This window comes from Bombus fervidus, chromosome 4 (assembly GCF_041682495.2).
Source record: "Bombus fervidus isolate BK054 chromosome 4, iyBomFerv1, whole genome shotgun sequence".
NCBI classification, from domain to species: domain Eukaryota; kingdom Metazoa; phylum Arthropoda; class Insecta; order Hymenoptera; family Apidae; genus Bombus; species Bombus fervidus.
In genome coordinates this window covers 10393723-10416847 of record NC_091520.1, presented here as the reverse complement: position 1 = coordinate 10416847, position 23125 = coordinate 10393723, and the positions used below count along the sequence as shown (strand labels likewise).

Here is a 23125-nt window from a genome sequence, read left to right as displayed (position 1 = left end):
ATATTATATATATACATATGTATACATACAGGTATTTTCTTTATATCCACAGTATAGTAGTAGCGTTATCGTACTGGATTCTGTTATTTAAAACTGTATACATTTACTTATGTGACTGTGAGATTCATATATAATATATTCAGGTTTTGCTGTCATGGTGTTACATATAGAAAATGTTTCTTCACTTTATACAATAAGCGTTAAGTGCGCTGGTGTGTATAATGAAAAAAACAAAAAATAATTAAAGCTCTATTTGAATTTTATAGTGAATATGAAATGTAATTCATACTTTTTCGTTTTCTTGCTGTTATAAATTCAATAATTGGAGAATAATTGCTTAATATTGATTGTGCTAGAGCTGTACTATTAGAGGCCAAGATAAAAATAATAAATGCACTAATATTAGCCTTTTAAAAGAAAATAGAATGTCTTATTTTCAAGAAACACTTACATTAAAGCTTCAATTGTGCTCCATTAGTACGAAGTTGCGTACATATATTTCTATTGTAACTTTCCTAATTCGATTTACGTGAATATAAAAACAAATTCACCGCTCAACCAGCTTCATGGCTCTTAATAGTTGGAACATTAAATTTTTTGTAAGAATATACTAAATCAAGATAAGAAAAAATGCTTTCACACGTAAAAATTTACAAGTAATAAATGACACGTCAACCGAAATTTGTATAAAGAGTTATGTCCTTATCGCTGTTGCTCAACTCTTATTTGTCTTCGTATGCAAAAAACTATTTCGAAAATAACGTGAAAGTACTTTGGTACAATCAGGAATTTTCACAAAGTCGATTCCCACCAGGACAAACAAGTAAAAAAGATATCTTCTCTTTTATTTTATCTGCACTGTTCCGAATACGATATATAATTTTTAACACAATTCTAGTTAGCGAAGCATGTACTCTTATTTGCCTCCTTGTTGCTCAACGAATATCTCAAACAGGATTAATAATATACGATGCGGAACAATCTCCTAAACTTATTGCTATCATAGCTGAAGCCATGATAGAGGGTAATACTATTCATGCATGGATTGTTAAAAAAGGTTTAGTTTCTCATCCTTATCTCAGTACAGAAGAGGCACTGAGACTTGGGGGCAAAAGTTTGAGTCTATTGAGAGAATGGGTACAAATTAAATTTACATTTTATTATCTCTATTTTGCAATGATTTTGTAATTTATGTAGAATTTGTTTACTCAGCAAGATAGGATATAAAACAATATTAATTATGTTATAGACATTTCAAGTATTTCATGAAAAAATTCAAAGAGGTTTATATCAACATATAAGTAATTTCTTACACAAATGGTACTTAGCACCAAAGTCTAAGAATTTATTTATGCTTCTTATTACTTGTGGACGAACAGTACTGTTTATATTTCAAGAAAAGACTTATATGGTAAGCAAATTAGCAAAATCTGTAAAAATATTCCTACATAAAACTTTTATCTGTAGGTAACATTTTTTGACTCTCATAGTCATAGTACAATTACAAATCCAAATCGGGGATTAGTTATTGCACAGGTAAGAATTTGTAACTATATATAGCAAAATACTGCAATATTTTATATTTTTAAGTGATAGTAATGCATGTCATATTAACAGTAAAAAAAATAATGTAGACATATATAGAGAATTTGGAACATTTATGCAATTGGTATACGAAGGATATATTAAATAAATGTTACAATACAAAAGCAAACCAATATGAGCTAGCCTTTTTATATCCATCCAATTCACCATGCTGTGGCTGTGATCCTGTATGTAACTGTGGCAATCATTGCAAAAAACAATAACACATAATCCTTACTTTTCAAGTGTCAATATGTAAATTTTTTAAAGTTATACATATACATACAAATATATTTTTAAAAAAAGTAAAATTTATATATATAACTTCATTATGATGTGTGTATGTATGAAATGATTATGGAACTTTTTGTTTAATTAGACATATTATTTAGATTAAGACTGACGAATTTATTTACATTATGTACAATTTCTTCCTAAAACTATTACAATTTTTTTAGCGTTCACGCAATGCATAAACTATTAAAAAAATAAAGTAGCTTAAGTTTGAAAATCGTATTTTTCTTTAGTATTACTTAAATAAAATGTAATATACATTTTTCGTGCATTTTTCTGCATTGCGTAAACATATTTCTGACAATATTTTACTGGACTCTCTTTTTTATATTGAATGCATATGTCACGAACTGTTTTCATTTTACCTATTTTAACATTTTTATAAAATATAATCCAAAATTTCTGGACGACGTATTTTTTATATTGCTAATTCTCTACTTTGCACCTTTCAATGTCAATATATCTAAACTGATATAATGTTCTGGTTCCTTAACTGTTAACCATAAAGTTGCAGAGATATATATTTTTTTACATTATATTTCTTTAATCTCTTTGTATTATATATAAATTAAAATGATTAGTAGTAAATTGATGTACTTTACTAAACTACAAAAGCATTAATCACATATTGCATTGTGAAGTAGGGAGAAAATACAAAACTAAAAATGTTATTTATAACTTCAACACTTTGTAGTACAAGTAAAAAGTCTGTTATGAAGATTAAATCTGCTTTTATCAGTTGTTCATTATTTTTAATCACTTGATGCCTTCACTTGATCACTTGATGAATTCAAACATGCCTTGGAATCAATAAATATTTATAATCACGATTTTTATGACATCATAAAAAAATATATTTTATCTGCACTAATTATAAATGAAACCCATAATTTAAACTTGTAAAAAATTCTTAATTTATTTTCCCTAACGTCTATTGTACTTCAGAATTACAATATAAATATTACTCTTCACTAATAAAACAAAAACAAATCTTTTTCTGTCACCATTTAAATCGGTGATTGTAAAAAAGATAAGTATACCAGTGCCGAAATAGCAATACGTTTAAAATACAGATTTCTCTCTGTGTCTTCTTTTGTTTGTATGTATATTACAAGTGTTCTGTAGAGTGTCGTAAAATTTATTTAGTAACAATTTTTAACAACGTAATTTCTAGAAATTACTATCTACAAAAAGGTATAAACGAATAATTTTATGATTTTTCCTTTTCGAAGCCAAATTCGTGCAAAGGAACACAGTCAGCGATTTCTTCCGATGTTTGCAAATACCTTCGATAATTGAGCAACATTTTTTTACTGTTATTGTTTTTTCGAACAAACTGATCACATCATATTACTTTGTACAGATAGATATATAATAATGCAACTCTTATGTGAAATTTTAATAGTTACCATACTTTGAGATTAAACGATATAAAACCTGTAATTTTATATGAAATTAACTTATTGTTTATAAGCAATAGTCTTTTCTCTTATATAATTTTGTTTACATATTACAGAGTTATTATACACTAAATTGATCCTAGCAATTGTAATACTCCTTTGCTATATATTCTGTACACAAAGTAAAATGATGCTCTATCAGAAAAATATGATCAAATATCACTTGAAGAATATAAGATTTTATAATTGAATAAATAAAGCTTTTTTTTATATGAAGTTAAAAATGTAACAAAAAGATGTTAGAGGGACTGACGAATACGGGGTTGTGCCCATTCTACAAAATCATCTATTAGTACAGGCCAGGCTCCCTCTTCATCATAATTACTCATATCTGGGTTGATCATGAGTGCAAAGTCTAATAATAAATTCCATGTATCTTTTGGAATTGACCTCTTATGGTGTTCCTAAAAAATTGTGTTAAGTATTTTGTATCATAATTTAGCTAGACAATATGTAAGCTTCCTTCTTAGGCTTAACCAATATTTATATTATAGTTCACATGTACATATACATTAGATATCTTACCTGTAAAAATTGACACCATAAAGGGAGGAACTTAAATTTATCATCTAATACAATGTTCCAATAAGCAATTGCCATATCAAGATCCAAACCCTTCTGTCCTGGGTTTTTTGCATAATTAAACGTGAACTGATAAAAGTCTTTAAATTTTTGAGAATCCCTTAATTCATTTTCTAAACTACTTAAGCAGGCTTTTAATTTATCTATACTGTCCACTCTAAACAATAAGTTTAATAAACAGTATTAAAATAATACATAAAGGATTCAATTCTTTTAGAAGAAAGAACATTAAAAAATTTGCTTTACCCTAAGTCTGTCATTCCATTCATAAATTCATCTTTAGTAAATTCACATTGTGTTTCTGCTCTGAATTTCCATGCAATAATTAATACTAATTTGCTTTCAGGGCTTAAATCCAAATCATCCAAAAATTTCATTATTCCATCTGCTGTAATCTTGTCAGGTTCATTTGGATCTATTTTAATTATCAAATTAAACATTACGCAAACGTTACAGGCATATTTTTAATCTTATGTGTACATAGCTATTATGTGTCAATCATCTTTCATAGAATTACCTTGATATCGACTAAATAATATTTCTAGTTTCTTTTTATCTACTGTATTTTTTGGTTCTTTACAATATGCCTCAGGATTTTGGAAATAATTATCACTTGCCAAGTCTAGCTTCCAATCATTTTGTGCTAAACAATATATTGCAGTTTGTTCTCCAGTGTGTGTAAAAGTTATGAATTTCTTCACTTTATCTCTTTGTGAGAACTTTAACTTATGCTGCAACAAAGATTAGAATTATTATTATTATTATATATTCTAAAGATTAATATAAAAAAAATTATAAGTTCTCCTACTATACAACATTGAATATCAAGTTAAATAAAAAATCTTCTCATGACCATATATGTATATATTATGATGTTTCACAATTTTTAAATTTATAACAGTGAAATCAACATGGACGAGAACGTATAAACAAAGATTTTGTTGCATGTACAATAGCTATTGTTACTACTTTGAGTAGCATCTTGTTGATTCTAAGAAATGTGATAATACCTTCGTGACAATGTAATTTATTACACTAAAAATATCATGTATTATTTTGCAATGTCATTAATCAGAAGGTATGTCACGAAATTGATTTGTATTTAATGCAAAAGGGAACAGTAACGTTGACTCACGATAGGTTACTTTAACATTTTTAATACACTGTCGCGGACATATAAGGGAAACTGTAGTTTTTTTAGTAAAATTAAGTCACAAGGATCGTTGGATTAACGTAATCCATAAATTTACTAAGTGCTCACCATTTTAGTTAATTTTAGGCCCCCGAAAGCCAAAATATTATTTCCTTTGCACTACACTTGACATGAACATGCGCATGTTCTGTGAAGGCCCTGAGAAATGCAAATACACCAACAAGATTATAAAGTAATGCCACCAGACGTTGCCAGAGGAAAGTAGCTTCGAGAACAATGTCGCGGGTTATTTAAAAGATTTGCATACATTCAATTTATTAAACATTGTATTTTACGATACGATCAGATTAAAAAATTCATCGAAAACGTCACGTGATTCGGTTTTACGTCTGGTGGCATCGGTGAAAATCTTTCTTTTTTCTGCGTTTTGTAGAAATCACGACGGATGAAAGCCTTTGTGAAATAACAACAAAACGCTATCGTAAATATTGGCCCACGCAAATGAATGCCTATACCATACACTAAGTTACAAGGCCGTACGTCAAAGACCGAATGAATAAACATTAATGAAGACACAGCAGTATTTTTATTAATACTGTTTTTGAATGAATCATTATTAGCTCACTGTGAACCTTTGATGGGAAATCTTGTGATTTTGTCAATTCTCTATGCGTATTTTATATGGTTGAACAATTTTTTTAATAAGAATGTACATAAAGTAAAATATATTCATCAAACTAGTTTGTAATAACATTGATGATTTGTTTCTAATGATAATTGGTTGTGTTTTCAAAAAATGTGAGCGGAAAATACTTTGTTGTTAGGTTATTAGTGAATAATGTCAATCAAAATTCCACAATTATCATGTGCTTGGTAAGTATATTCATGAGCATCATAGTTTTGCTGCTTATATCATCCTTGCTATGAAAATATGTTAATATTTTGTGTGAAATAAAGAAAATAATGTTGCTTATTATAACAATGCCTTCTCATTGTGTTGGCAGGAATTTGTCAAACAATCACAAAACAAGTTTATTGATTTGAAATTTAGATAAACATGAATGATAATCTATAACACGATGGGAGGAAGTATATTTGAAATACTTCCATTGTACCATCAAAATGGAAGTGGCAGAGAAATTTGTCATTGGATAACACATATCAAATTATCTAGGATTATAATGTTAACATCCGCTGTTTTATTCATTGTACCATTATTTACTCACTATTATTTATCAAAGGTACTGCCTTTTATTCTATATGTGTATATATATATATTTAGATAAAAATGTAATATGTATGAGTGATAAATTTAAAATTAAAAAATTTTTTATTTTTAGGTGGAATCTGACTCTCCAGATAAAGACATTTATCGTACATTTTCCACACTGGAAGCTTTTGAAGATTTTACTCCTATGAAAGCTTCTCAATTGAAGATGAGAATAGAAGAGATGCTACGTATTAAAGTTTCTGTAAATAATGAGCTTAGGGATTTGAGTGCAAAGAGACAAAGACTTCAGATCGAAGTTAGTAGTTTAACTCAAAGAATTGATGAATTAAAACAGGAATTATTACACCAGCAAACAGATCTCGATAGATTAAAGATCAGCGTTGAACAAGCACAAGTAGCTCAAAGAGAAGCAGTGGAAAGAAATACGCCAGAATTGGCTCCACCAAAACGCATTTTAATGAATTCTATTCCTGTAGTATTACCTAGCACAATTCCACATTTGTGTAGAATGTATAATTGTTTTGACCACAGTCGATGTGCATTGACCAGTGGTTTTCCAGTATACTTGTATGATCCTGATCAGTATTCTGTAGTAAATTCAGGATGGGATGTTGATGGATTTTTGAAAACTACCATAAAACAAACCTTAGGTATATATGGATAAATAGTCTTTTATAACTATATATAAACACTTTTTTTTATAAACATTAATTAATACCTTTATTTTACAGGATACAACCCGCATCTTACTACAAATGCAGCCGAAGCTTGTATATACATAGTTCTTATAGGAGAAGCTCTCTCTACTCAACAAAATGTAGATAAAAAATTTCGTAAACCTATAGATGTAAGAAAATTACATGCACTCCCTTATTGGGGCGGAGATGGCAGAAATCATATTTTGTTAAACCTAGCACGTAGAGATCTGTCTGTAGAATCTGGAGATATTTTTAGTGGAGTAGATACAGGGAGAGCCATAATAGTCCAATCCACGTTCTTTAGAAATCAATTTCGCGAAGGTTTTGATTTAGTTGTTCCTCCAATTTTGGGACCTCCGGGTGGCGATGTGTGGCAAGAATGTGCACAAATGTTGCCAGCAAGAAGAAAATATTTATTATCTTTTCAAGGAGAGATGAGATCTCCAAGAACGGCTACCATGACACATCAAATTGATGATGCAGATGTAGATATGGAAAGGCTAACAGTCGATGAAAATAATTTAGATGCTTTCATTATTCAACATCTTAAAGATATGAGTATAGGATTAACATTGGATAAATTTTTCATTCAGTTTGAATGTATACCAGCCTCTGAGGAGAAAAATTTAATAGAAATACTTGACTGGTCTCTGTGTGGAACCGACTCCTCGAGGAAAGCTATACTGAAAGAATCAACATTTACTTTAATTTTAGCTCCTAGCAATGCCTCGTTTGTAACCACTTCATCTATGCAGGCTAGATTATATGAAGCATTGCGATCAGGATCTATTCCAGTTTTTTTAGGTGGCGATCAAATTTTATTAAGCTACAGTGAAGTTATTAGCTGGCGCCGAGCTGCTATCTTCTTGCCAAAGGTAAAAACTACAATGTCCTTATCTTGATATTATTTTTTATTGGACATGTTCTAAATTTCAGGCTAGGGTAACAGAAATGCATTTTCTATTACGTGCCGTTCTCGACACTGATCTTTTAAGTATGCGTAGACAAGGCAGATTAATATGGGAACGTTATTTAAGTACTGCTCAAGGTGCTGTAGATACTATTATAGCTGTAATTAGGGACCGACTCGGCATACCACCCCTGCCAGCACCTCAGACTGCCAGTCCAAGTGTCTTTAATGAAAGCTTTGTGGTAAACGTTATAACATACAGTTACGCAGCTTCTTTTGTGTTACACATAATAATTTTATTTTTTCTTTAGCCTTTAAAATCTGATACTATTATTGCTGAGCCGGAAGCAGAAGAAAGTCTGGGTCCTTTAGAGCCACCTTATCCATCTCCTGCTTTTAAAAGAAATTATACCACAATGCTGCTGCAAGGGCATGAAATCTGGAACGATTGGGTGGATCCGTTTTATTTGTATCCACAATTACCTTTTGATACCGTTCTTCCTAGTGATGCAAAATTTCTTGGTAAATAAATTTATATTCTCCATCCAATAACAATGATTTCATTCGGTACATTATAAACTGTAGGTTCTGAAATGGGATTCAGACCAATTGGCAAAGGTGCTGGAGGTGCGGGTAAAGAATTTAGCGAAGCTTTAGGTGGAAATTATCCAAGAGAACAATTTACAATTGTTATGTTGACATATGAACGAGAGCAAGTGCTTATAAATTCTTTGGCTCGGTTGTATGGTTTGCCGTATTTAAATAAAGTGCTAATAGTGTGGAATAGTCCAAAACCACCTATGGAAGACTTAAAGTGGCCTGATATTGGAGTTCCAATTCATGTAAGCTTTTTTCTAAAAATTAAGTGAGTATATTCAGTTAGTGAATTATAAGAAAAAGCAGTGATTTCTTTTTATGTAGGTAATCAAGGCTCCTCGGAATAGTTTGAACAATAGGTTTCTTCCATTTGATGCTATCGAAACTGAAGCTGTCCTTTCAGTAGACGATGACGCTCATTTACGACACGATGAAATTATGTTTGGATTCAGAGTGTGGAGAGAGCACCGAGATCGTGTGGTTGGATTTCCCGGTCGTTTCCATGCATGGGACCAGAATTATCACAATGCGTGGAACTATAATTCTAATTATTCCTGCGAATTATCAATGGTTTTAACTGGTGCCGCATTCATTCATAAACACTATACATATCTTTATACACACTGGTTACCGCAAGCAATACGGGACAAGGTTGATGAATACATGAACTGTGAAGATATTGCTATGAACTTTCTGATATCTCATCTCACAAGAAAACCACCTGTTAAGGTGAATGCTAATACGTGTGAAATATTTAATACGCAAGTAATGCTTAATCAAATTTCTCTTTCTTTGTTCAGGTTACATCGCGTTGGACATTTAGGTGTCCTGGATGTCCAGTTTCTCTTTCTGAAGATGATACTCACTTTCAAGAAAGGCACAAATGCATCAATTTCTTCTCTCAGGTAAGTGTGTTTTACTACTTTTCTTATCAAGATTTTTATTGTTTTTTCCACATGTTATTTCCAAAAATGAAATGTAGTTGCAGTGGGTGTATTGTAAAAATCGAAATTCTAATAATTTCAGGTCTTTGGATACATGCCTCTCTTAAACACTCAATATCGAGCTGATTCGATATTATTTAAAACGAGAATTCCACATGATAAACAAAAATGTTTTAAATTTATATAAAAGAGAAAAAAGTAAAAATAATAGAATTATATATATATATATATATATATATATATATATATATATAAATTTAGTAAATATCACTTGATAGAATTTACATGGTTTTGATAAAATTTTGACTGAATTTCCTATAAAGTATATAAATACATAGAACAAACATCGTAGGATTTTTTATTATCGTCACTTTTTTATTGTACCTTTTTTTATCGATGTACACGTTGATTGAGTGAAATGCACGTTCGAAAAAATTTAATGATGAAACATCGTTGACTGCATACATATATTATAGTGAATATAGGACATAGTGCGTAATCTTTTTATGTTCTCGTACACATAACTTATATCACACCAATGATAACGATTTACGACGGAGCGTAATAAATTTATTTACAAAACCGAGTTTAGTTTTACGATGCACGAAGCAGGACGAAAAATATAAAAAAATGATATTGAAGATGTATACAATACGCATATGTATATATTAAAAGTTCTATACGACCGAATTGTAATACATCACTCTTAATTTATTTGAGAGTACAATTAATATGAATACGATCGTTACTCTTCAGTGATTATTGTTATGTACAATTTGCACAATAATCTCATTTGTACATAACGACAGTGTAAACTACGCTATCTAGGAATTATGCTTATCGAGATAATGTAAATAACTATAACTAAATGGAAATAATTAAATATTACTGTTATGGCAGTGCGCGCTAGTGAATGAATACGAAAACGTATTCCATACAAAATTGAGAAAAAGTGCTCCTTCTACTAGAAAATCGATAAAAAATATTTATATCAACGTATAATTATCTTTTCTTTCTAATTTGTCGCTTGCCATTTATTCTTACATTGCTCTTTGATAATGCTTCAATTGTTATATGTTATTTTCCACCTAAATGTGCCAAATTTGTAAGAATTTAAATTAGTTTCTCTTGATCTATTAATTTCACATAATACTCTTAACAAATTATTTATAAGTACGTGTACCGCACATTATTCAATTTTATGCAACGCATTGCAATCATTATGAAACATGATATATGTAAAAATGATTTTGTCGAATCTTACACGATTGATTGTAAAATTTGACCTGAATTGAATTCAGGTGCACGTGCAAGAAAATAAAAATATATATTATTTATGATTGTACATTGGAACCTGATTTACGATACGTATAATATTATTTTTTATTTGATTCTCGCGAAAGAAAGATACGATTCAGTATCTTTGGCTACCCTCCATACATCATTAATCATACGTGTATTGCATACCATAAAAGCAGATCAGCAGAGTCTACTACTTTAGGTTGATGGCTGTTGGCAGCTGATTTTAATATTGCTCTTGATTGATCGACATTTAAGATGTGATCTGTCGAAACAAAGTTTTTTTTCATTTGCATAAAATCTGCACATACTTTCTTATCCCATTCTCTATCGAAATTTATGTTAAAATGAAGTAATGTAAGGCACCACTGCTTAAGACAGTACATACTGTCATCCCTAGTCAGCCGAGCGCCAGTAGTATTAATACAGTCTTGTCAGACGTTCGTCCGACCAAGCGCTGCAACAAATTTCTCATTCTACTTATGATCTTATTCGCAAATTACGATTTTATTATTATCGATTAATTGGGAAATTCATCGAATTAAACTTTGAAACACGCCTACATACAATGTACATTGCACAAGATCATCATTCAAGAGCTTTCAAGTTAATCATCGCCAATGATGCGCGATCACACGACATCAATGTTCGACGAGAAAATTCATACTTTCCCGGCTTAGAGTGGTGGCGGTGACGCGTTCGAATTCACCGCCAGAACAGTAAGAGTAACACCGTTGCGGCGGTGAACCCCATTGGCCTAGGGTGCGATCAATACCAGGTTTTCCATGACGTAAGTGCAGTCTGTGATCCTTATTGGTTCGAACATACGCCGCATCCCATTATTTATTAAGACCGCATGAATGGATCGTTTCTCAGCGATCAACTGGATGAAACCTAAACTCAAAGAATCGTCGTATGCCTACAAATAAGACCCGGAAGTCAGCTGGCGTACGTTCCTGTAAAATCAGGAGAGTGGAAGTGGCCGCGAGCGACAGACGTCCTTTCAGGACGCGTTTCTGCCTCCCCACCTTGGGCCTGGCACATGCACGGGAAGAGAGCGGAATTCGTGCAGGTCGGGTGGTGGTCCCGAATGGACAAACACGTAGGAGAGGGGGTGTGTGAGTGGTTCGCGCAACTGCGGTCGTACACAAGTACGAGCCGTAGGAGGGTGTCCTCCGCGGTGAAAGGTCTCGGTGGTTTTCGACTCGGTTCTCCCGTTTCTTTTGTTTCTTCCATGAACGATAGCGAGTGGAGCCGAGGGCCGTTGGTTCGTCGTCGGTGGTTCGCGCGATTTCGATGCCAGAATTCTAACAGGAAGTCGATCCGCGGTCGGAAATTAGCCCCCTTCGCGGAGACCGGTTTTCTCGTTTCAGCTCGTTGCGGAGAGGGACGAGGGAAAGGGGCGAACGAGATAGAAGCAGATAGCGTAGGTAGAGGGAGAAAGATGTAGGCGATCGGTGGGAGAAGGGGCGAAAGGGAGATAAAGAGGGCGAAGGAGGAGGTGGAGAAAGAGAGAGAAGGAGAGACCGAGCCGTCAGCGAGAGTAGTACCAATCGCGGAGCGTTGGCGGACATAAGCGCGCTAGGGGTGTGGAATAAGCTCATTCGTGTGTTGTTCTAGCATCGAGCGTTAGCGAGAGAGGAAACGTTGAAACACAGAAATGAGAGAATATCGTTCGTTTCGCTATTCGCCGTCAACGATTCGACTGGACGCCGTTACCATCGTCTACTCGCGTGTGTAATCAGTGCGAGCAACGGTAAACTCAGAGCCAAGCACGGAGTCACCCGCGATAACACCGTAAGTGGTCGTTTTACATCGACGAGGGAAGATAGTACGAGAATCCATATTTCCGTGGAAATAAATTATAACGCGAGGGTTCGTAAACGAGCGAACAGCTGACACCGCGAGCTGCTAATCGCACGAACGCGACTTGAAAACGTCGTGAACAGCCGGTCAGCTGAGAAAACGGCTCTCGTGGGTGTGGAACAATCCGGTCTAGGGCGATTGATTGTGTGGGTGTCGCGGTCGCTGCAGAGACGTCGAAGAGCGCCATCGTCGTCTCGGCCGCCACGTGAATCGCAAACACTGAGAAGAATACTTGTAGCGTTGAATATCGTCTGGAAACGAGGCATACGTGGCACGGATTTCCTCGTATGATCGAGGCTACGCGTGTATTCTACCGCTCGCATTAACGCGTTTCTTGTGTCGATTCATTTTCCAAGGATTCGTCAGCTTTCAACTTGTGAAATTTTGTTGATCGCACCTCGACGTTTTCGAAGAATTTTACGATTAATTTTGCTGTGATACAACACGACGTTACGTTGTTTTATAATTGAAGAAGACGAGAAAATACATACATGGAAGAGTGTTTTTTTGTGCACGATTCGAGGCTGAAGAAGAAAAATAATCCCGAGAGCCAGTAGATATTATACCCAGTGACCCGTTTTCGTTCGAAATCGATGAAATTCCGAAAACGTTTAACAGAGGTCAGAAACACGACCACGTAGCCATTATTATCGTATCGTATCCGATTGGTCGCGCGCCCGTCAACGCGACACTTGGCTAGTGCTGAAACGCGGACTGGTCTCGTTTAACCGGTGGCAGAAGCGCTTCACCTGCGCCCGTCGTGTATAGGATCGCGTATTCCCCCTGCAAAGTTCAAGAACCTGGGCTTCGTGTGTACGGCAGAAACGAGTGCACCAACGGCACCCGTGACCCGTTTTCGTTTTCAATCGATGTACTCGTGAACTGGGCCGCTCGTCCGCTTGAAACCTCGATACCTTGCGAGGTGTTCGACCATCAAAACAGAGGGAACAGGGTAAACAAATCTGCGAACCGTGAATCATAGAGTACACGATACGATAGTCGTATAGGGAGAGATATACGAGAAAGAAGAGTAGATTAAGATAAAGAGAAGAATCGGAGCACGTTAGAGAGAAGCAAAGAGAGCGGGGGAGAGCAGTGCGCACATTCTAACCTCGCAGCCGCCATATCGAGGACGCGAGGAGGAAGCTCGTCGAAGGTCGCTTTCGAGGAACACCTGGGGACAGTCCTCGTATCGTTCCATGCTGGCTTCGAGCGGAGAACTAGGATCGGGGACGGAAGAGAGAATGCGAGAACCTCCACACAGCCTGTGAAACATGATTTGTCATACAGATGCGGTCGTTGGTAATCGTACGACGAGAGATAACGACGACGAGGACGCCGACGGAGACGAGGATCACGGATCTATCCAGCGTCGCGTCGATGCCTCGACGAGTCTCGATGACGCTCGCATGAGAGCCAGCCTCGAGGCGGACGATAAGACGCGCACGAACAAGACAGTCCGGTGTCGAGTGGCTTCCACTTGTCCAGTCGAACGTCGGGCGAACGTGCTGGTCGTCGTCGACGGGCTTCCAAGCTACGTACCGATCGTCACCGATTGTCATCGTCTTGTATGCTGTGACAAACGACATAAACAGCAGCGACAGAAACAGCAACAGCGGGACAAGCAACAGCCAGTGGAAGATACGAAAGCGAGAGCACGGCATAATCTACGCTCGTCGAAGGCGTACCCGTGTTGTCGTGGCCAGCTGCGCCGATTACCAGGTGTCGGATGACTCCCCCCGTACGCTACAGCCTTCCCGTAGTCGTAGAAAGGACGCGATATCCCGTAGGAACGAGCGTTGTCGCGCGGCGAGCGATCCTCGTCGCGGTACCTCATCGGCGGCGTCGTCGGTGCTGCGCCGGCCCGCGCGTCGCGCTAAACTCCTCGCGATTAGACCTTCCCGTGCACGTTCCTATCTTACGTCCGTGATGGCGGCTGTACCTGATATGTCGCACCTCACCCCTGAGGAGAGGAGCACCATCGAGGAGGTTATAATAAGGCAGAAGCAGGAGGAGGAAAAGGAAAATGAGATTATGAGGTACGTCGGTTTTGCAACCTGTTTTTTCGACAACTACGATGCTGCGGCTGCTGACGATACTTCTGCCTCGTGCACTATGCTTCCTTTTTTTTTTTTTATCCTTCTTGTATTTAATTATTTTCTTTTATTATTAGCTTTTATGATCAACATATAGAAAGATTTTTCGATTTTATTTATTGACGCTAGGAAAGAAAAAAAAAAGGAAGGAGACGATGATCGACCCCTTGGCTACCATGGATTACAAGGACTACAGTATTCGACACTTAACAATAAACAACAGAATGCACTTAATTATTTAAAAGTAGAGGAGACTTTATTTTAAGTTGCTTAGAGGAACGAAAAACGTAAAATGTTTTCTAAAGAACGTTTATTTTTATCAGCCATTTATAATACCATTATTTTTTCATTTGCATCCCTCTTATCAAAGAGATTAACGTCCAAGGAGATTTATGCGTTTATTCAAGAAAATCAGGCGCCTTTGCCCGTTTCCACAAAGAAAGAAACAAACGAGTTAGGAAAGAGACATTACGTCGAGCAAGTAGTAGAAGGTCTGAATGGCCAGACAGACTAGGCAGAGCTACAAAATGTGACCATGGACGGTCACGCGTCGTTGATCAGAATTACTGAACGAACGAAACGATACCCGATCGATCGAGTACGTGTATTTCTTGACCAGAAAATTGTCCCCGCTGACGTTTTCCGCCTATTTTCTCTGCTTACCTGCTCGTTAGTCCTTGACCGTTTTATACCTATCGTATCTTCCCTATTTAGGTATTCGTCGCTACCTCGGATGATTATCCCGTCAATTCTACATTTAGCATCTACCAAATAAAAATCTATTCCCATAAACTTTGTTTCGTTTAACTAAATTAAATCACTCAAACTGTCTTTTGAATAAACGTAGTGAATTTCTATCTTCTCAAACTTATCTCCTGGAAAGTGTGTTCGCGTAATTATAGGAAACACGTAGAACGAACGTTCCTTAAGATCGACGAAGCGATTGTCTGAAACTTTGCATCGTACACCGAAAGGAATCAACGAAAACTGATCCTTTCAACGGCAGGCTGGCACCTAGCCGTTGCAAGAGGCAGCGGGTGACGGATGCGCCAGCAGCCTCATTCGCATGTAATTACGGTGCCAGAGTCGCAGCGAGGCGACGCCGAGGAAAATGGACGGCGTTCTTCGAGGAAGGCGTTTTATTGATAGGTTGTCGCTGATGGAAAACGGGAACGTGAGAAAGCAGTCGAGCGGAGAACGGAGACAGGCAGCCAGCGAGTGTGAGAGAAAGAGACAAAGAACAGGGTGAAAGAGGGGTGAATCGACAGAGGAAGAGAAGTGGAGAGGGGATGGGCATCGAGAGAAAGGGAAGGAGCGAGAGAGTAATGAGGAAAGCGTGCTTCGCCATACCGATGCGAGATCATGTAATGTGGACGATAAGTACGTGTAGGGACGCATGTAAAATGCAAGGCAGCAAGCCTTGACGTGGCTCGGTAACGAGCTGCTGTAGTTGCATAGGGTATGCATAGGGTATGCAGTTGCAGGCCGTGGATAGAGTGTGAAAGAGGCTGGATTGGCATGGTAAATTCTTGGGTCCTGAAATGTATAGGGTAGCCCGTTCGTGGAAGGGTGACGCGGTTTTACACGTGGTTTCAGAGTCGGCAATTACAGCGTGTGGGTTAGGTTCTGTATTTGCTACGTTGTCGAATCACGTATAGCAACGAGAATCCTTTGATATCGCGATGATAATTTTAGTCGTGGTATGGATGGGAGGTCTCCAGTCGTGACGCATCACAAGGCGATTCGTGCAAAAATAGACGTAACCTTTTCCGTCCCTCGCTTTTTAGGCTGGTTCATGCGTGCGAACCGATGTAATTTTCTGATGTAATTGACGTCGAACTGTTTCCAACGCTAATTCCTCGTCTACCTTTCACCTTAACGAGTAATATTCTCCGATATTTTCTTTCCCTCTCTATGGATATTGTAAAGCTTGAGTATAATAGACGAGGTAAAGTTTGAGGCGTGAATAAAAAAAAAAAAAAGAAAAAAAGAAAAAAAGAAAAAAAAATGAAACGGAGGCTCGAATGGACGGAAGTTTCGACGCGTCGCGCGAAGATCGGGGGAGAGAGGGTCGGGACTCTTTGTTCGAGCGAGGCACGTAGTCGGGACGTCGTGTGAAAAGTCGCGTAGCGCGGATTTTGTGGGACGGAAAAGTCGCGCGTAAATCACGGGAGGTATTCGTTAAGTAACCTACATTTCTCTGCTCTGGCTTTGATCTGCTTCTCTCCCTTTCTTCCCCTCTCCTCTCCTTTTGTCACGAAAGAATATTTTTTTTCTCGCGTGACGGATAGATCGTGTCTCGGGGAAAACGCGGCCGTAACGCGACGAGCCGCGTTTCAGCTCGACCGATCGTCGTCGCGTGTTCGCGAGTCGCGCGCGATTATTGGTAAAGCAATTAGAGTAACGTAGGCGGACACACGTACACGTCTCTCTCTGTCTGTCTGTCTACATACGGGTGTAGCGCGTTGTATATGTACTTTGTGACATGCAGCCACGACCTTTGACTCGATCGGCAAACTCAAGATTTAGGTTACCGCCGCTCGCGACTGTTCCATGCAAATTTCCGCTCGAAACTAGAATCAACTACCGCTGTATTTAATATAGGCGTCTCTTCCTCCTTTGTGCCAGGCAGCTATAGCTAGCTAGAATGATAGCGATCAAAAGGAATTCGATGCGTTGTTCTCGGGTCTGTTTCGTTGGGATTCAAGTTCGAATCCGCCGTCCCAGTGCCAACAACCCTCGTGATTCCCAACTTTCATTCGTCCACGTACACGCGACCTAGAGACACCGAGTGCTTCCGATCTTGTAGATGTGCCAACCTCGTGCCAAGTATTCCCACCTTCCTTGCTCCCTCGTGCATTCGTGCTAACCTACTTGGCTTGCGAATCCTTCCTGCCTGGACCGGCTTGTCATCTTCATCCCTTGTGATTAGGATGGTTAACGTTGTTTACGAACCACCCTTCCAAAGAAACTCTCTTATGATCGTCGAATCGTGTACGCGCTCAAAGCGGGTGAACACAAATTGAAAATTCTTGTGTACACACCAAGAGAGGACAAAGTTGGAGGTGTATCAGAATTTCATCGTCTCGACGAAAGACACGGAAACGTCGCAAGTTAGCGACAGGCTGGAATAAATCGATGACATCGGTCACATACCATTCCAGTTCAATTACCTCAGCGATAAATTGACTCTCCTCCGGTATCAAAGCCTGACCATTCCCTCGACTGCAACCGCTCACAATCCTATCTCTCTGTCCACAAATCGAAGAGTGCCCGTTCGTTCCTTCCATTCCAAGACTTTCGCGAATGATCCCGCCGTTCCTTCGATTGAAATCGAGCACCTTAACAAAGTCCCTTCCATCGAAGATCGTTTACCAGACGACCATTTACCAGAGTCTTACATACGACAATTTCAAATCTATAGAACTCGCTAGAAAGTTCTTTTTTCATCGATTATTCTATAGCCTGCAAAATATTTCGCATCGTTCACGACGCGATAGAAACCAAGTTTCCCTTCTACGTGTTATCTCCTCCGCTTCTACCGACAGTCAGGACTTTAGCGTCGTTCATACGGTGTATAAACAGCAGGACTATAGTCGTAGTCGACATCGAGTTTCTGAAGCTCGATAATAAGACGTTCGAGTGCGTTTGCATGGGGATTGGCGATTTCGCATCGTTGAACGTTACATGGAACTCTATCGCGCCTTCCACCCTCCTTGCTCTTCCTTTCGAGTTTCCAGTCGATGCTGATAGTTCTATAAGCAAACTCTGTTCGATAGCAGCAGAGAACGTTCGATAAAAGCCTCGCGTTCGCTGAATTCATCGAAGCTGAATTCTCTCGGACGTCTGATGGCTGTTCCGGTCTCTTGGATCTCGAAAACCGCGCTGAAAGCTAAACGAACGGGGGTTAAAAACGTCGCGCTGCGAATTAGTTACGCGGCTGGAATTAAGTAGCTCTGCCTAAACGAAATCATAGCGGGTGCAGATAAAAGTGGAACGACGACGGTGCGATGCAATTTGTAGAAAAATCTCAGCTCGACGAAGAACGACCGACGATAGACTGAATGTTAATAGCAAACCGAGAGAAATAGGAAAAGAAAGAGGAAAAGATCTGGAGGTCTGTTTCTTAGTTTTGTTTGACCGAAAATCTCGAAATTGAGGATTCACAATTACTAGGAAATCTAATGGCGACTCGAGTCGAGTCTTCTGAAGCACGCTTTTCTTCTCTGTTTTCCTCCTCGAAGCTCGTTGATGCGAACATACCGCGGTAGGAGGACTTCGCTATCTGTTCTCGAAGCTACTTGCTACAACGACGAGAAACGAAGAAGAAGGGTTTGTTAGAACGTAGCTAAGCACGTACGTACACGTGCGTCTACATATTTATCGAAGCTGATGTGCCGTCTTCTATCCAGGGGCTGTTCTTTTTCAACGTATCCCCCTCGCATGCAGCGTTCGTTTGATGGTTTAGCCTGTAATTTCCATACGACGTCGACTGCTTCTAAACGTGCTCCCTTCCTGTCCTATCTGCCTTCGTGATATCACGTTAGTCTTCGGGAGACATGATGAAATTGCGTTTCTTTTTGCATCTTTCTTTCAAATCGATCCAAAGTAGCGAGATATGTCGTAACCGATTTTGTCGTAACCAAAAGGAGAGGAAACATCTTGCGTTCCAACGTTACCGGAATTATCTTGAGTTCCATCTGACATTTTCAATGTTTATAAAATAGATTCCTTCTCCCCTTATTCGTTTTGCTCACGGGGGAATAATACGTTTCTTATATTATACTTTACAGACGGAAGCAGGACGAGGTGACGATCCTCGAGGAAAGGATACGGGCCTGTTCGGAGAAACACAAGAAGGCGGGAGTGGAGTTGCACGCCACGTGTCACATATGCCTGAAAACCAAGTTCGCCGACGGCGTTGGCCACATCTGCAACTACTGCAGCATCCGGTGCTGCGCACGCTGCGGCGGAAAGGTCACTCTACGGTCGAACAAGGTAGGGGCGAGATCGGAAAAGAAGCGGCAAGATATATTGTCCGAAGGAATCGAGTTCTCCTCGAGCTCTCGCGCGCTCTAATTCCCTCTGTTTTTCTTACTCGCTCGCGTTCTACATTCGAACACGCCGGGGTGGGGTCCCGGCTGACTTATTAGCTACGTTAACTTTTCTCTGTTCGATCTACTGTCGTCGAACCTTATCCGAATGCAATGTCTGATTTACCGATTGTCTCCTATCGCTAGCTATTTTTTAGACTTTCCAATCTATTTCTTTCCACCGATAGCGAGTTTAGAGTCAATCGACCGATCGACTATCTTCATACTCTGTATTCCATCCACTGATTTCTCGAATCTTGTATCGATATAATTTTTCATCACGATTATCTTATATCATTAGCTGTGCTTTAGACTTCTGAATTTATTTCACTTATTTCACTCCACTGGATAGTGTAAATTAATTACTTTAACTTTTCTATTATTCGATCTACTGTCGTATCTTGCATATATACAATATCCGATGCTTTCCAGTTTATTTCATTTCACTGATAGAGAGATTGGTCTCAATATTGATTGACGTTAACTTTTTGTATTTCATCCACTGCCCTTTGAAACTTATATAAATACAATGTCCAACAACGATTGTCTTCTATCACTAGCTGTACTCCAAGCTCTTGAAAATATTTCTTCTCGCTGGTTGCGAGTTTGGTTTCAACATTGTGCAATCACGAAGAAATCGTCGCTCCTCGCTGTCTTTCATAGTTTCAAATATCTTTGGAAGCATTGAGAATGGTATTTTTGAATTGAAAGTTTCGTTGGTTACTTGTAGAGAGTTTTGGAATGATTTTGGCGAGAGAATGCGCGCTTTCGGTAGAGGGTGGCTAGATAATCTGCTATTTTTCTTTTAATTACGGAAGCCACTTAAATTTAGTGAACATCCATGCTTTGAGGGATCACGAGTCTTATTTGTCGCCAAACCGGTCAGGCTCGCGACCAAAAAAGATTCATTACCTAAATGAAGGGATCAAAGGAAATCCTCTGTGATGGTGCATTCGGTACGCGAGCACCGGAAACGCCTTGCCTCTCGTGACGTTCCAAGGCTCGTTCTTTTCACGCCACCCGAAGATTCAAATAAATTTGCCCCCATGCGGAAATATTTGAATTTCTATCCTCTTAATTGCAGTAAATGAATCGTTTAACCTTATGGGAGAATACAGATCAAATATTGTTGTATAGATCGTTAGAAGCGAATGAAAGATTTGTTTAAATTCGAGAAAAATATTGAACTTGAGGATTAAATGAAAAGCATCACAGATCTGTTGCCATGAATCGATAGGGTGGAAACTAGCCCGAAAGCCACAGTCATTCGCTCTGCCCTCGCTGATAACTCTGATCAATGGGATCTTGGGCGCGAATCTGTGCACTCGGGAGAACGGAAACGAGGCTACGATTGCCGACTCCTTCGAAGTATTATCTCGGGCCTGTCGCTGTACGTTTCGTTGCACTATATTCGCACGTTGCACAATCTCGCTATCCTAAATAGAATGGCGACGAGAATCTCTGGTCGACTAGGAAAATTGAACCATAAATTCTGCTGGTACCTTTCTCTTTTCATTTTCAGCTTGGAAATTTTTGAACGCTCTATATAAAGTCTTATTCGGTGAAACCATTATTAACATTTATTATACGCTTAAGATGTATGCTAATATACTGTATGCTAATGTCTCTTCTGTACACATTTTGGCATTTCAATGTGTTTTATATAATATACAAATTTTCCATGATAAACGTTCGAACGTTTTCATGAGTCGTTGTATATGTAATTAGACGAACACACGGAGGCGTACAATTTTTATTTAATAAAAATTGAGACGAATCGTAGGAGGAGAGATAAGAACCGTTGAAAAATTAGATCGACGTCAAATGGAATGGTAGCGTGAGAGGCGGTTAATAGCGGAAGAAGGTCTCGTTCGCGCGTTATCGAAGATTCCAGCGATTTCACGCAGTTCCAGTTCCCGGCGTTCGCGGAAAATTGGATCCGCGCCGCTGTGATTTATCGCGTCTTCAAGGCAGTCCATTTATTTCCTAAGCGAAGAGATTTCGAAACACGAGCCTTGTCGTCGTCGTCGTCGTCGTCGGGGCGGCCACGATTATCGCCACCGATGGTTTGCTTTTGGTGTTAAAAGTGCAGAAGCGATCAGCGCTAGAAATGTCACCTTCCTGGAAACAATTAAGAGCAGCCCTATCGTAAAAGACGATAACTGGCCGCGTATCGTCGCGCACGTTTGAAATACGTGGAAATAATTGACCTATAGCGGCGCTGTTGTCCCCCTTACCGCCCACCCTTCTCCATGCTACACCAATTAACCGTTATTGTGGACGTGCGCGTGTGTAACATATGTGGGCGTAATGCCATCGTTAAATAGCCAGCTAGCGAATACGTTTCCTATCTATGAACGCTGGTATTTCCCCGGCCAGATCGCACAATTTTGATAGGATTTTCATCAATGGGAATGAAATAGTGCCTACGGACTTGCCCGCAACCTAGCTTTTTATTTCTCGTCCCTCGCCTTTGAACACGACACGCCCTTCGTCATGCATCCCCTTTTCGAGCCGATATTTAACAATCGAGTGATTATGGACAGATCGTATTATCATTATTGTCATTGAACATCTATCGTCGAAAGCTGGATTTTATAATCGATCGTTGCGATTTTATTTGCGATTGAAAGTTTCTTGGAACGTTACTTTCTCCATATTTATATTTTTATATATTTTTATATTTAAGAAAGTAATGCCGATGATAAGTTTGTAATTTGGCAAATTCGATTTTTATTTATTTGTCGCTTATCGGCTCAAGTTAGCTTTACCACTAGCCGTTCGGTAGAGTAACGTCGATGATTTAAAACGATTCGAAGAAAAATCCTCGAATAGATCGCGTAACTCGATTAACGACACGATAGTTTAGCGAGCGATTCTTCGAGGTTGCGGCAGTTATTCGCTCGTATTCAGGAGGCCCGCGGCATAAAGGGTAATTTAACTTCGTTTTTGAAAGCAGCGTATCCGGCAGAGGAGAAACAAGAGAGACAACCGGGGCTTTACGCACGTACAGAGAATACACGCGCGCGCATTTCACCCGGCGAGGTACAATAATAGAGGCAGACGCGCGGAACTTCGGCTTACAACTTCCTGTAAGTTTATTGGTTTTCATCGTACACTAACGCGGCTTAAGAAACGGAGGCTGGCTATGCAGTCGGTTAAAGTGAGCCCTGCGCGCCCGGTTCCCTCCCCGGCCACGTATTCCTGCAAGAACGCAACAACAATTTACGATACTTTCGAAAATATTTAATCTTCGATTCAACGCCTTTGCCTCTGAAACTTTTGCAAAAGTATCATCATAGCTGCCAGTTAGTTTCT

General features: G+C 38.6%; 4 protein-coding genes across 18 annotated transcripts in view; 3 read left to right on the top strand and 1 right to left on the bottom strand.

The window, feature by feature from the left end:
* The first annotated feature begins 40 nt into the window (after window positions 1–40).
* LOC139986978 (uncharacterized) lies at window positions 41–1826 on the top strand. The gene is made up of 5 exons (XM_072002772.1): window positions 41–823; window positions 899–1137; window positions 1250–1411; window positions 1468–1536; window positions 1635–1826. Exons 1-5 carry the CDS (start codon window positions 697–699, stop codon window positions 1806–1808), a joined length of 771 nt encoding a protein of 256 aa, XP_071858873.1. The 5' UTR covers window positions 41–696; the 3' UTR covers window positions 1809–1826.
* A 942-nt stretch (window positions 1827–2768) lies between these two features.
* Window positions 2769–5290, bottom strand: Sccro (defective in cullin neddylation 1 domain containing SCCRO). Its single transcript, XM_072002767.1, has 5 exons — window positions 5182–5290; window positions 4438–4651; window positions 4167–4335; window positions 3864–4077; window positions 2769–3742 (listed from the first exon to the last, which is right to left on the bottom strand). Exons 1-5 carry the CDS (start codon window positions 5182–5184, stop codon window positions 3578–3580), a joined length of 765 nt encoding a protein of 254 aa, XP_071858868.1. The 5' UTR covers window positions 5185–5290; the 3' UTR covers window positions 2769–3577.
* A 163-nt stretch (window positions 5291–5453) lies between these two features.
* LOC139986956 (exostosin-3-like) lies at window positions 5454–10798 on the top strand. The gene is made up of 10 exons (XM_072002735.1): window positions 5454–5946; window positions 6078–6314; window positions 6414–6954; window positions 7036–7877; window positions 7939–8154; window positions 8224–8434; window positions 8498–8754; window positions 8834–9238; window positions 9310–9414; window positions 9536–10798. Exons 2-10 carry the CDS (start codon window positions 6135–6137, stop codon window positions 9638–9640), a joined length of 2862 nt encoding a protein of 953 aa, XP_071858836.1. The 5' UTR covers window positions 5454–5946; window positions 6078–6134; the 3' UTR covers window positions 9641–10798.
* Window positions 10799–11802: 1004 nt separating this feature from the next.
* The window catches only part of Rim (Rab3 interacting molecule), a 68327-nt gene continuing 57004 nt past the window's right edge, over window positions 11803–23125 (top strand). For 4 of the 15 annotated variants that reach the window (XM_072002695.1, XM_072002692.1, XM_072002689.1 and 1 more), the window contains exons 1-2: window positions 11805–14657; window positions 19508–19712. In XM_072002695.1, the coding sequence (XP_071858796.1) occupies window positions 14548–14657; window positions 19508–19712 (315 nt within the window). In that variant the 5' untranslated portion in view covers window positions 11805–14547. Of the gene's footprint in view, window positions 14658–19507; window positions 19713–23125 lie in introns of all 15 variants that reach the window. The other 11 variants (XM_072002698.1, XM_072002705.1, XM_072002690.1 and 8 more) reach the window with 6 other exon arrangements.